Below are 14,402 nucleotides of genomic sequence, written 5' to 3'. Positions count from 1 at the left end.
CAACCACGTATTTCAAGCCCAGTCTGGATGATGTTTGTGTGCCTACTTTCCCTCGTCACTGAAAGCCACAGCGGAGGCAAAGAAGCACCAAAGCCTCACTCACCTCACACGTCAGTAACTGGATGCCCTCTAGCGAGGCTGCCAGGCTCTCAGATCTACCGGCCCTCGCTGTATTAAGAGGTGTGACACAAAGGAAGCTGGCTTTGCAGCGTTATCCCCTGAGGCTGCCTTTCCTCAAGTGGCCGAGGCTCATCTCAGCCTCTAGACGGAGCAGTTTGCTGCCCTGTGCCCTGCTCAAAGTCCGCTTTGCTATCCAGGGGCATTTAAAAGCAGCCGTAGAGTGGTAATATTTGATTTAACTCAGTGAGGAGGTTGCCACGGAATTAATTAATATTTAACGTTTCAAATGCTCGGTGTGAATTCACCAGGCAGTTTGCAGGATGTGAGTGTTAGTCTTCAAAACTGTAAATGACCAATTTAAATATTTTAATATTAAATGTCTCATCAGTTTATGGAACTATTTGGGCTCTGTTAGTAAGACTTCTGGCATGTTAACGTACACAAATGTTTCCTATGTTGCTTCTTCCCCCATCCTCTTTTAAATGCCAAGATTAGGTGTACCTGAAAAGAAGCCTTTTTTTTTTCTGCAATGTTAGAAGCTCATCCTGTGCTCATTGCTCTGAGAACAAACTCACACCTAATGGAGTGAGAGCACAGCACTCCTCGGCAGTTCCTTGGGTCTTTTTTCCCTAAAGCCAGCTGAAAATTTGCCTTAGCGTGGGACTGGCACAATGGTGGAACTGTACTGTGGGCCTGAGAGATGCAGAACTTAGAAGCTGCCTGTGGCAGATTAAAATTGCCATGCAATTGTCATATTTTGGAATATAACCTGTAAGCAATTTTTTTTTTTATCTTGAGCTATTTTGTATTTTATTAAAAGCCTGGTACTTTTTCATTTCAAAGCATATCTCATTAGAAGACATTTGCAATATTATCTCCCAATTTATTGCTCTTACCAATGCTTTGATATAGGTGTTTGCCAGACACAAACTGCAGTTCCACTTTCCTTTCTGTACAGTATCTGGCTAGAACAAACACTAAGAGTGAAAACCAAGCTTTGCTGATGGTGCAGAGGAAGGATCTCAGCTGGGTGCACACAATGAATGTCCGAATTGCAGCCACCTGAGGGGAATCTCCAGATGCCAGGTATGGATAAGGAGAAGGGGGATGCAAAGGATGGGGTTGATAGCTAGCTGCCAAGCTGAAGAGGGGATGATTTCCCTCACTATCCTGAAAAATGAAGCATCACCACGCACTCATTAACACCTGAAAGTTTTATGCTCATTCAGACATTGCTTGATGTTCCAGACTTCAGAGATTAATGGGCAAGACAGAAATGACATCTCACCATTGTAGTACACATGACAGGGACGATTGTGTGGCTTTTTCCTACCTTAGGGGAGGTAATGGCACTAGAACAGGAAGAGAGAAGTGACATGCATCATAGGTAAACCAGAGTCATCAATCTCTTCCTGTGGCAGCATAAAAAAAGTACAGTCACTCTAATAGGCTCTGGGATTCCCCATAATCAACTAGAACTTCATATTTCCCTTTCTGAATGTATGTGGTTAGTACTAGAAACTTTTAATCAGCAGAGTGGAAGAGGAATTATGTGACAGACAGACTACTGTACCTAAGAATTCCTCTCTTAGAAAGAAGAGATAAATGAAAGTGAAAATGTGCCTGGTGAACCATTGAAGACTTTAAAATAATTAAGAAAAATAGAGAATAAGCACAAAAACTTCTTGACTTGCAAACCAGTTTTATTTCACACTTATACAAAGTTAAGACATTTTAAAACACAGTACTACAGATTACATCTACAGCCATCATGTTAACAGGGGACTTCTCGGGCCTCTGGAGCTTTACAGGATTTGAAAGTTTTGAAGCCGATTGTCTATAAAGGATAAACCCTCCTGCAGAGCCACGTAATCAGACAGCAGGCTGTGTGTCACTGCTCTAAAATTCGGAAGAAAATGTGGCTCTCCAGTAAGTCCTGGATTGACAGCAGATGCAAGAAACACTAAAGAAAACGAAGTTACTCTTAAAAAAACTACCCCAAAACCTGTGATGTGCGAAATGGATTTGGACTGCACAGATCTAAATATAATCAGTGTTCCACAGATGTCCATGGTGAGCTACTTCTTCAGTTCAGATGCAAATCCTCTCTGCAATGTAACTATCAACAAGACAAAATTTACTCTAGTGCACTATGGAACTGAACTTTTTAGGTACCTGAAATCCTGGAGTAACAGCAGCTCTGCAATGTCTGGGGAGTAAGAATAATGGCACAAGGTGTTGCCTGGTTATAAACAATAAACTTTGGTCACCCAAGCAGGTTACATTCAAGTTTCATTCTGGTTTCAGGTCAGATAAACACAAGCACATCTATGGATGGCACACAACTCCAAAGGAAGAACCAAATCTACATTTGCTTTCTATTAAATAAAAAAACAACTTGCCATAGGAAAACAGTGTTTCATACAGAAATACAGACAAATACGCAATTCGTTTTAGAGTCTTTCATGGAAATAAACAACAGGAGACAGATACCAAAAGATAACCTAAAAAACCTTCAAAGGAATAAAAAATACTGTGCTTGTCCTTTCATTCAGTAGTCTTAGGAAAGGCAAAGTAGCCTTTCCCAGCAGCTGTGGGAATCTTCACATCTCACGTGAAGTATATTTTAGTTAAAGAGTAAAACACAGTGGTTTTTATCCAGAATGGCAATCAGGGAAGTTGTTATGGTGGAGGGGAAGGGACCCTGCTCTGCAGGCTCAGTTCATCCTTCCTTTTGACTTCTTTAGTATCTCAATTTGGCAGTTTTGGGTACTGCAGCCCTCCTTCCCCAGTTATCTTTCTTAAAAAAGAGAAATAAACCAAAAAATCTGTCCACATGGAAAAAATATGCAGAAGGCACAAGCCCAGTTTTTAAGCCTTTTCCAGGTTATCTTTTGGACCAGCTGTATAGCAAGGCAACAAATATTAGTATAAGCTAGTTTTCTTCATGATTCTCAAAAATTCTTGCTCGCTTACTTCCCCATCTCCATCTCGATCAGCTTCATCAATCATTTCCTACAAAACACAGTGTACATTTGATCAGGCACTGGACTCTAAACAGTAGATAGTCCACTCATTGCAACAACAATAAATCAGAGGCACTTCATGTGAAAACAACTATGTATTTGACTGCTTTTCATATTTCTGACCTCTCAGCCCTTTTGGTATAGGACTGAATTCCCACCCAGTCCCTAGGAGCTACAGGAATGGTCTGGGCCTGTTGGAAAAGCTCTGGCAAATCAGAATTTACCTGAAGTTCTTCATCTGTTAAATTTTCTCCCAGCTCCTTGGCAACCCTTTTCAAGTTTTTGAATGAAATTTTTCCTGTGCCATCATCATCAAATAATCTGAAAGCTTTCAGGATTTCTTCTTTTGAATCCTTTTCGCTCTAAACCAAGAGTAAAACACATGTTAATCAGAAAACCACTGAGATGTTCCTTTTTCTTATGCTACCACAAGAATTTCTGCTGAAAATTCCTACCATTTTTTGTGTCATCATAGCCAAAAAGTCTTCAAAATTAATGGTGCCACTTCCTTCCTTGTCAATGTCTGCTATCATCTTCTTAATCTCTTCCTTCTTTGGCTCAAAGCCCAAGGCACGCATTGCAACCTGTGCCAAAAGAGCAAAACCAATTCTGTTAGGAGGCCACCAGAATTTTGGTGTAAGAGCTGAGCTAAAGCCTGTTTCATCTCCTTGTCCAGAACTGCAGTGGCACAACTCACTGCCATGAAAACACCTTGGTGTCCTCCACCATCTTCTGTCACCTGGCTGAACAATAATAGTGTAGGTTTGATACTCTTAAGATATTGTTTTTCCTACATAGTAGTGAATATCCGTGGTTTATATCAGGCAGAGGTAACTCACGTTGCCAGGTTACAGATGCACAAATTGAGCAAAGTGTATGTGAGAAACCAGTGTAAAGGAGATAATTAAATTTAAAGTGTTCATACTTACAAAAAAATCAAATGCATAAAATCACAGGGGGACAACTGAGAATCATCTTCCCGCTTGTAAGTATCCAAGTGCTCACACACTGCCTGAATTGTTACTGACACACAACTCAGATCTCTGTTTTGCTCTTCTTTAAATTAAAAACCAGGTAAATTTTGGATTAAATAAATGCAATTATGGTTGTAACTTTCCTGAATGCAAGCAAAATCTGTGTTTACTTCTCAGGAGAAGAAAATATTCTGGTATTTGGATACTCATCCCAGAACAACAAAAATCCACTTCGCAGGAACAAGCACCTTAGTCATGAAATCTGAATCTGAAACTGTTTAGTTTCTCTAATGCTCAGCTATTCAAAGCTGTCAGATTTAAGTAGCCACATAGTAGAGAAGCCCAAATTCAGTCATGACAGCAAGCCATTACTGTTCTCTGCGCTCTAAAACTGTTTTAAAATAGGGTTGGACAAGCAGAAAAAGCAGCTACAATTTTGAGATCAAAGATATTTTCATCTCAGAGGAAAAAGAAAAAAAAAAAAGTTTGAAAACCTTCAGTTCTTTTATGTCGATGCTTCCAGATCCATCAGTGTCGAACAAATCAAAAGCTTCTCTGATCTCCTGCTTTTGCTCTTCTGTAAGTTCAGGTTTCAAGCCACTTTTCTTCCGCTGGGCTGTACCTACACCAGGTTTTCTATAGTTGGATGCCTTCAGAAAGTGGAGGGAGAGATAAGAAACAGCGCATTCCAGGGCAAACACACTAAATTATAAATAGCAACATTAACGCTGTAGCAGAGGTGAGGGACAGTCCTTGCTGCAAGTGGTAGACACTGAGTCTCTATGTCAATTTCAATTTAGGTTATTGTAGAAAGAAAGGAAATTTTGTTCCTGGGGAATGGAGATTTGGGCTTCCTGTTTTCAACTGAAAGGTTATCAATTAAAGGAATAATGCCAGAAAAACAGGTGGGCAGCCTAAAAATGAACACTCCATTGAGGTGACCACGACCCTCTACACCTCCTGCCAGCTGCCTTCCCTGCAGGTTTACCTGAAAAACATGAATACAACATCCTCACAGCTAAAGAGGGTGATTGCTTAGGCTCTTGGCTGTAAATGAGACTGAAGATCAGCCACTCCTGTGGGGGGAAAGTTTAAAGGGAAATCTGTAGCTCCAGGTGCCTGTCCATCGAGTAGATGTGGAGGCAGGCAGCAACATCCTGTGGGAGCAGTGAGATCAACACACAATCTGTCCCATAAGGAGAACTAATCTGCTTGTGCTGAGCTGGTGCATCATTATCCAGGACACTTTCCTGCCTTTGGTTTAAGCCAGTGCAGTAGAGTGTTCTCTCCACCTATGAAGTGGGACAAACGCCTTCCTCAGGTATAGATTTGTTTTGAAATCAGCAGCAGACAGGTTTTCGTCCTGCAGTCTTGAATCTGCACAGAATCGTGGAAGGAAAGGCAGTCCCTCCCACCCCTAGCTTCATCTGGTTAGGCTTTATAAAAGTAAATAAAACAAGCACAAAGCAAGGAATTTGTTACCTAGCTACTGCTGACCCGTCTCTTGCCTCTGCTGAATTGTTAGCATTTTTTTTAGTGTTGGGATCTCTCTTTTAACTCAGGAGATTCCATTTTCTTGTATTTGTTAATGAGATTTCCTTTTTCAACGTGATTTGTCCCTCCCAGGCTGGATTGCAAAGCCATTTGTACGGCTCACTCCTGACTTCCTTCTGCGATTAACACGCGTATCAGACTTTGACTCTGTATATGCCGCTCAGGGAAGAAGACACACCAGACCTTTTCCTGGCTACGGAGACTTACTGTTCCATTTATTTCACATTTGAGTTGTGCGAATCCCTTTCAGGTTCCACCTCCGGGCCTGGCCGGTGCCATTCCAACCACACTGTGGGGCCCGAACGATGCGGCGGTCTGTGAGCTGTGCCCAAAAGAACCCGGCATGCCGAGAGCAGGTGAATCCCGGGGTTTTTCCGGGCGTGTTTTTCCCGTGGGAGCGGGCGGGCCTCTCCGGGGGGCGCCGTGCGAGGTCGCCGGGCAGCAGCGCGGGCCTGGGCAGGGCGGAACCTGAAGGGGGTTTGCACAACCCACGGTGTGGGCGGGAGGGGCTCGGGGGAGGCGGCGGTGGGAAGGGAGCCCGCGGCGGGGAGGGCGCGCTCACCATCCGGCCGGGAATGCCGCTCCGGGATGGGACGGGACGGGAGCTCCGCACCGCCGCGCGCCACTGACACGCGCCGCGCGGCCGGCCAATGAGCGGGCCGAACGGCCGCGGGAGCCCGCCCCCCTCGCGGCGCCGGCCAATGGCGGCGCGCCGTGCCCGTGAGTGACGGCCGAGGCAGCGCGGGGGCGGGCCCGCCCGCGGGGCGCCTGAGGGAGCGGCGGTCGTGTCCAGGCAACTCCGCGTCCCGGGAAGCGGCGGGAGCGCTCCGGTGAGACACCCGCACCGCCCGCCGGCCGCCCTCCGGCCCGCAGGAAGCGGCCAGCCCGCCGCCAGGGCAGTTCCGGTGTGTGTTCTCTCCGGGCGGCTTCCCCCGGCCGTGTGGGCAGGCGGGCCGGGACGCGCTTCCGATCCCGAGCAATCCCTAGCAATACTATGACATTATATTCAAGCGGACTTCTGCTGTGTGGGATAGGGGGAGAAAAAAAAACTTTTTGGATTTGGACTAGCTACGCAAAGGGGCATTTAGGGAGTTGTGATTATGTGAATAAATTCCAGTACCCGAAGGGAACTTACAGGAATGATGGGGCAGGAATATTTACAAGGGCATATAGTGAAGGGACAAGGGAGGATGGGTTCAAAAGGGCAGACTGTTGATTTAGATTGGGTATTAGGAAGAAATTCTGTATTGTGAGGATGGTGGTGGACTGGAACAGGTTGCCCAGAGAAGCTGTGGATGCTCCATCCCTGGAAGTGGCCAGGGGCAGGTCGGATGTGGCTCTGAGCAGCCTGCTCTCGTGGAAGGTGTCCCTGCCCACGGTTGATACTGGATGAGCTTTAAGGTCTCACCCAGACCATTCTGTGATTTGAATATGAGCATAAGAGGTACAGGCCTCAGGGTTCTCACTTCTTGGTGTGTATAGTTACTCAAAAAGGTAGCTTTATCTATATCTACGTGGTCTGCCTCAGGACCGTGGTGTGGAAGAGATTTTGAGGGAAAGGAGATTTCTTTTTGGGGTGTTAACAATGAATAGTTGGTCAAAACTTTAAAGTCTTGGCAGTTTGTAAGTTATGAAGAAGTGGCATTGCTTTTATTTCATTTAATGACGTATTCATGCATACTAATTGGACTAAACAGAGTTTGGAATAAAAGATGTTCTTTCCAGACTTGAAGGTTAAAGTCAGTGGCATGACTGTTGTTACCAAGAAGGATCTGCACAGAGCTCTTGAGTTTTCCAAGTAATTTGTCCATTCTTCTCTAATGAACATTTGCCCTAAGTAAGACAAATAACTGAAATTCCAGACATCAGGGCAAGAGGGAGGTGGTAGTTCCACACAGCCTGCACTGCTGGAAGTGTAAGAAAGGGAATTAACAGTTCTTTACTATCAGCCAGCCAGAAACAATTCCATGGTATTCTAACAGTGCCCCATTTCAGCAACTCTGCCCATTGATTTCTCCTAATAAGTGCACAGGAAGAAGACCTGCTTTATACATAGGAAAGCTGTGTTCAGGGCTAGACTATTAAATCAATTTTTTGGTGATTTGTGCTCTGGTGTGCTGTGAGGACGGGGCAGTAATTTGTGATCTGTTCACAGATGCTGCCCACTGGCCATGGCTTTCAGGGATGTGAATGCCAGGAGACACATTGGACTCCAGCAACTCTCATCCTTAGCATCCACTGGGAGAACATTCCTAGGGCCAATGAAATCACATAAATTCATTGTGGATGAAATCACTAACCAGAGCTCATTGATTTGTTCTGCTGTTAGACTGATTGAAAGTTTGGATTTGACAAGTGCTGTTGGACAGCTTCTTAATGAAACCATTCAGGCTCAGAACAAGGAGTTTAAGACTGGGATGAGTACCCTGTTGTTCCTGGTTGGAGCATGGAGCAATGCTGTGGTGGAGTGCCTCCAGCAGAACATTCCTGTTCCAGCAATAGTGTCCGTGATGTCTGAGGGGTTGAACTCTTGCTGTGAGAGAATCCAGTGTCTTCAAATACCAATACCTGATGTAAAGAGAGAGCTGTGTTCTAGCAGAGTTAGGCCAAAGGCTTTTGAAAGCAAAACTGCCCAAGTTGGACGTGACGGTCTTACAAATCCTTGGAATTTGCTGTGTTTTCAGAGAGATATTTCTGCAACAGAGGAAGTAATTCCAATAAATTCTTGTTCCCATCAAGGAGATGATTGTAATTTTAAGGAGTGCCTAGTTTCACCCTTGGCTGGCTTTGGTTCAGTGACCTGTGTTGTCAAAGCAGTGGGTGAGGAAAGCTCATCTGTGCTGTCTGGGAGTGGTGTTACTGCATCCAGCTGTATCACACGGAGGTTAACCCACAGCAGGCACTTCAGCACTCCAGGGAACAGCCGTTTCTCAAGTCAGCAAGGTCATTTTCAGGGATACCCTTCAGCAGATCTGTGTGGATGTTGTGGTTTAGGACACCTGGCAATGGCTCTGAGCCATGGAAACCAGAGCAGCGTGAAACTGCTACAAAGCATTGCTGCTCATCAGCAAGAGAGAGCAGAGTGCCGTGGCTCTTCCCAGATAAATATCACAGAGATTGTGACATGCTGTGTGCTGGGCCTGCCTGAGAGCTATTCCTGTGTCTCCCCGGGCTTTGTCACATTGGTGTCACCAGAGCAAGCCGCAGTCATCAAACACTTTGCAGACAAAACCCTCCGGATTCTGCTGATGGATGGTGACCTCACGGAGCAGTATCGACACTTGGGGTTTAACAGACCACGTAATGTAAGGACCGTATTGGAGCATCCCAATCCACCGGGAGGCAGGGCGGGAGAGACGTGGCTAAGCAGAATGTCAGATATTCTGATGAGCTTTGAAGTAAATCTGGTTTTGGTCAAAGGAAACGTGTGCGAAAACTTCATGGAAAGGTGCATCGCCAGCAGGATATTGGTAATCGGCTGTGTGGCCCGGGATGTGCTGCGTGCCTTCGGGGCGGCCACTCGTGCCCAGGCAGTGACGTACCTGAGCCAGCTGGACGCCTCCTGTATCGGGAATGGGGCCTGGGCGGAGCTGTGGAAGGCCAGCGATGGGCGCGCCGTGGATCTGGGCGAGCTGGTGCCGGCGCGGATCAGCGCGGGAGGCATCCCCCTGCTCACGGCCGTGCTCACCACTGCCCTGCCTGCCAAGGCGCGGCTCCTCCAAGACCAGTTCTGGACTTCGCTGCATCGACTCCATCACGCTCTGAAGGACGGGAAGGTTTTCCCTGGGGGCGGTGCAGTGGAGCTCCTGTGCCTCAGTCACATCCAGGCGCTCACGGAGCAGCCCGGGCGACCGGGAAACGACAGAGCTGGGAGAGAGCTTCCCGGTCCTTGGCTGGCAGAGTATAAATCCATCGTGCTGCAGGCACTGGCAAGTGGCTGGAAGCAGTACCTCTCCGTGGTCCTGTGTAACACTGCGAAGGCCAGCTCAGAGCTGGAAGCAGACGCCTTGGTGTATCATCACCTCCAGAAAGCAGCGGCCTGTGGCTCTCCCTCAGCTTATATTTTGGAAGAGTTTAGGAGAGGTGGAGTGCTCAGGAGTGGCTCTGATCCCTTCCCTGACCAGGTCGCAGATTTAAAGGTTTGTGATAATGTTGCAGCCAAGACAGAGGCGTGGAGGAGAGCTCTGGACCTGGTGCTGCTGGTGCTTCAAACTGATGCTGAAATTATCACAGGCCCCAGAAGGAGTCAAATCCTGAACTCGCCTGTGTCAAGCGAATTTATGTTTTTATAGGATTTTCAGGATTTGTAAGTCCATGAGTCAATGGGAGAAGCCAGGGTGAAACGTGCATGTCTTTATAAAGCAAACAGTGAGAATGAACAGTTTCGAATGTAACAGCAGAAGTCAGAATGAGAGACAGTCACCAGGCAATATCTTATTTCTAGAAATAGGAACTAAATAACAAACAAAAAACATTTGTGGGCTTATCTCTAACCCAGGCCATGCATTTCTGGCTAATGGTATTGCCTGTATGGATGTCTACTAATGTTTTCTGAAGAAAGGTAGAGATGTCTTATATAGCATTGCTGTACTTGTGTTAAATGAAAGAATATACTGTAATTATTTCTTAACACCTTGTTCTTAATTTTTGTACATTGCAAACATAAGAGTTAAACTTGAGATAATGTGAGTGTTACATTTTATACTGAGAGATTGTATGAATAGATTCTGTTTTTGCATATTTATGTGGTCCATACATCTCCGATTTACCAGTGTATACCCTCTGGAATTTCTCTGGTTTTGACCAATTCAGTCTGAATCTTTCCTTTTGGTATTACAGACTGGATGCATCTCTACACAAAATTCTCTTTTACATTGCCAACTGGATTTTTAGATCATTTCCATGGGGTCTTTCAGCTATCCTTGCAGAGAGGAAAATGTTGCTGTAAGTTTTAGGTGTTGGCTAACAACTGGGAACGAATCTATCCCAGTGACTGAGGCACAGCATTTTTGCTGTGTTACAGCACTGACAGTTTGAAAGCTGGGCACTGGAGAGCTGGCACTCCATTTCAAGAGAGAGGGGTGTAACTATGGAGATATTTTTTCTGAACTTGGCATTCTGAGTCACACTGAAAGTGAAATGTCTCACCAGTCTGGTGAAAATAGAATGGAAAACGAATGGAAATGGTGATGCTAAAGAAGATCCTTGCATTCAAGAACTTTCTCATTAAAATGCTCATGGCTGGCAGCACAGATAATGAAATTCATCCACAAATAAAGTTTAAATACTTATTGGGGGTATCTGTGTACTAAAGTCATCTTACGTGTCTGACCTGAAACTAAATATTCTGGTTTTCTATCAGATCCCAGAATTTCGTGGATTTTGGCAAAATACTATAGAGGTTTATAATTTTAATTTAGAACTGTAGTTCCTAGCAGCATAAGGATCTCATTAGATTACGGTTTTGATCATCCTGCAATTATATTTTCATTATTAATCCTTTGGCAAATTGATGTGTAGCTGCTTGGCCACACTCTTGATGGACCAAGGCATGAGACAGAGTCTGGTAGATCAAAAAAGGCAAAAGGAGCTGGGGGCTGTTAAGTAAGGATTAAATGGAAGCACAACATATAAGTAAATATAAACAGACTCTGCTGCTCTGCAAGTGTTTGCAGCTCGTGTTTGGCTTTACAGTGTTTTTCTCGAGCCTCCTGTGCTGAGCATTGCATAACCCCTGTTCACAGGAAAAGATCCACTTGGACTTTATTTGAATAATAGAGTGAAGTGTGTTATGGAAAATCTGCAGACAGGAATTGTATTGAGGTGGTCCAACATCTATTTATGGCACTCTTAGACACTGGGAGCTGACGCACCAAATGTTGAGAAAGTCCAAAATGATGTAATTTTTCCAATCAGGCTTTTTAAAAGCACATAATGATATATTTAAATGTTGTGATGCTGAAACCAGGACAAGAGGTTTTCAAAAAAGCTGTCAGACATTACATTTTGATTAATTAAGGCCTGTTTTCTATAGGCCAATGAAATGGAACAGTTTATAAACTAGGTAGATCTTGTATCCTGGGTTACTTATAATTCTCTCTTCGGTATGCACAGAAGATTCCCATGCAAGCTCGCCTCAAGGCATCCTCTCCTGGAATTTGGAACACAACAGACTGGTGTGGCTCCCTCAGCCTCAGATCTGCTGAAGCTCTCTGCACCATGGAATGGAGATCCTGTCCCTGTCTGCCATGGTGCTCGGCACAGAAACGATTTCAACATCTGCCATGGGCGATTTCAGTTCCTGCCAGGCAGAGACTCCTCCTCTGGACACAAAGGCTGTTTGTGTAGAGCATGGTGTGATGGCAGAGCTAAGCTTTTACATGTCATGTGCTTGGGAAATTGGGAAATGGCTGAGATTTCAGGGAGTTGGCACATCTTGCTCCCCGCTGGAATCAAGTCCCAGTCAGGTGCCTTTCTTCCTTGCATCCCAGTATCATCATGCCCAGTTCACTCCAGCTTCTGTTTGGGGCTGATGGCATTGTATTTCATATTTCTCTTTATAAAACAAATTTTTAGGCCTCTGCTCCTTGAGGATTTCCTGAAACATCATAAAGGTCTTAATCTTAGCAATCAGACCCTTGTCCCTAGCTGAGCCATCCTGGAGGGCACAGCCACCTGCAAAATCTGTCCCTGTAAGGGACATGGCCAGTGGTCAGTCGCTGTCAGGAGGCACCTGAGAGTTGGCCTGCAAGCAGGTGTGCTGAATATATGAGCTGGGAAATGTAGGAGTCTGTGTGTGCCTACAGCAGCCCTCAGGTAGCAAATACCCTGGGAGGGTGAGGACAAAACTCTTAAGGCTGTTCGTTTGCACTGAACTCCTTTAGATATCCCAGACCAAGGCTGATGGAGAAGCTGGGAGAACATTTTTATTTTAAGAGGAGAGGGCAGTCGAATCTAGGAGAAAAGTTATGGAGTGACAAGAGATTTTCAGCACTGCTCACAAGGATGAGGCGACTGGCAGGCCTGAGTCATCCCATTGGTCACACTGCCAGCAAAAAATCGTTCTGAAGAATGGGAAGAACTGACCTTCTTCCATGCAGAGCAGGTTGGCTTCCCATAACCAAGTCAGGCAGGACATCTACACGAGCTGAACTAACATCACCAGGTATCAAGTGAATTAAATCTCCTATAACTAATTTTTTTAAAATTTTAATCTTCTTGTGCGTAAACTCTATAAAACTCCTGTGTAAACTCCCTGTTACATGAAAGTGCCAAACTCAAATGGGGCTGAGCTGCTGCTTCAAGGAAGGACTTTCTGTTCTGGAACCAGCTGAGCTGCCAGAACTGCTTTGAACAACAGGCACTTCTGGGACTAACAGAGACCCATTACAAGCCTGACAATTTGTTGTACCCTGTTCTATCCCTCTCTCTCTGTAGGTCAGGAATTCTTTTGAGATAATTCCACACCAGCACAGAACAGTTTGTATGACATAACTTGGAAAAATCTGAACATTGCAAACTTAATTCTGCCACTTGCCACCAGCATCATTGCATTAACCATTTATTGCAAAGCTCCAGGACCAAGACCTTTCCTTTCTAACCAAACATGAATGGATCTGCTGCCTTAAAGAGCTTTTTCTTTACAGATAATGTTGCTTCAAGAGCTGATGTCCACAGAGATGATTCCAGTCCAGGTGACAGAAGAGGGAGAACAACTCAGGTGCATGCACAAACTAGAGACTGGATTTGATACTGAATAGCTGGAGGAAGAAAAGAACACACCTCTCTGTCTGTTTTGGCTTCCTACCTGTTTATTCTGCTCATTTCTGTCGATTTTCAAAAAGCACCCACAGTGGTGCTTCTGCTGATTTCAGTGCTGGTTTACTGTGGGTTTTGGGATTCAGCTTGTTGCACTGTGTCCCCAAAAGCTCAGTAGGGACAAGGGTAGTTTGGGGCAGAGCTGCAGAATGGAAGGACAGAGTAGTTCCCCAGTTTCTCCTTCCACATCAAGCCCTGGATGACCCCTGGGGAGTGGCTTCATGTCATATTTAATCCAAGCCTGAGTTCCGCAGCAGCCATGTGTTCGCATGGTGAGATGTGTCTGGGAGGAGTCTTGCTCAGAGGGTGGAAAGAAAGCCTGGGCCATGATCATGCACAGATGGTGAAAGAGCTCAAGAGAAGGGGGAGAAACCAAGGGCTGTATTTGGTTTCCCTGCCTAGCAGAGATTCAAAACAAATAGCTATTTAGTTCAAAAGGAATTCTTCCCTTGGGGACCAAGTGCTACTCCAAACAATAGGATTCTTTTTTCATTATTGCAGGAGTAGTAAAGATAGCATGCAGGTTTTTTTAGAAGTAATGGGAAGATTTGCCCTGACTGTTCTATTCCAGCTGAAATTGGTAGACTGGGGTTTAGTGCTATTCACAACTTTTGTCCACTATGTTGTGAGACCAAATATTTAACCAGCATTGCAGATTTGGAGAGACTAAAGACACCACAGTTGGTGAACTTACTTATTTCCAAGGTGTAATGTGGATCACTGCTTTCACTGACTACACTTCAAAACAAAACCAAATGACAAGAACTTCCTATTTATTAGCACTGGAGAGCCAGAATAACCCCAGAGGAGTTGTATAAAATAAATTTTATGCATATATTCACACATTCTGGAGAAGAACAGTTTCTCAATCAGCAACATTAATCTACACTGTAGTCATACGACTGAACTG

General features: G+C 45.0%; 2 protein-coding genes across 2 annotated transcripts; one reads left to right on the top strand and one right to left on the bottom strand.

Moving 5' to 3' along the window:
* Positions 1-1,794: 1,794 nt before the first annotated feature.
* LOC136360714 (uncharacterized) lies at positions 1,795-6,307 on the bottom strand. Its single transcript, XM_066318210.1, has 5 exons — positions 6,237-6,307; positions 4,615-4,770; positions 3,602-3,730; positions 3,371-3,508; positions 1,795-3,135 (listed from the first exon to the last, which is right to left on the bottom strand). Exons 1-5 carry the CDS (start codon positions 6,237-6,239, stop codon positions 3,046-3,048), a joined length of 516 nt encoding a protein of 171 aa, XP_066174307.1. The 5' UTR covers positions 6,240-6,307; the 3' UTR covers positions 1,795-3,045.
* A 1,528-nt stretch (positions 6,308-7,835) lies between these two features.
* On the top strand, positions 7,836-11,530 carry BBS12 (Bardet-Biedl syndrome 12). The gene has a single exon (XM_066318209.1). It carries the CDS (start codon positions 7,846-7,848, stop codon positions 9,964-9,966), a length of 2,121 nt encoding a protein of 706 aa, XP_066174306.1. The 5' UTR covers positions 7,836-7,845; the 3' UTR covers positions 9,967-11,530.
* Positions 11,531-14,402: the final 2,872 nt, after the last annotated feature.

This window comes from Sylvia atricapilla, chromosome 4 (assembly GCF_009819655.1).
Source record: "Sylvia atricapilla isolate bSylAtr1 chromosome 4, bSylAtr1.pri, whole genome shotgun sequence".
Lineage (NCBI taxonomy): Eukaryota > Metazoa > Chordata > Aves > Passeriformes > Sylviidae > Sylvia > Sylvia atricapilla.
The sequence above is the reverse complement of the archived record's forward strand: the minus strand, read 5'-3'. Positions and strand labels throughout refer to the sequence as shown.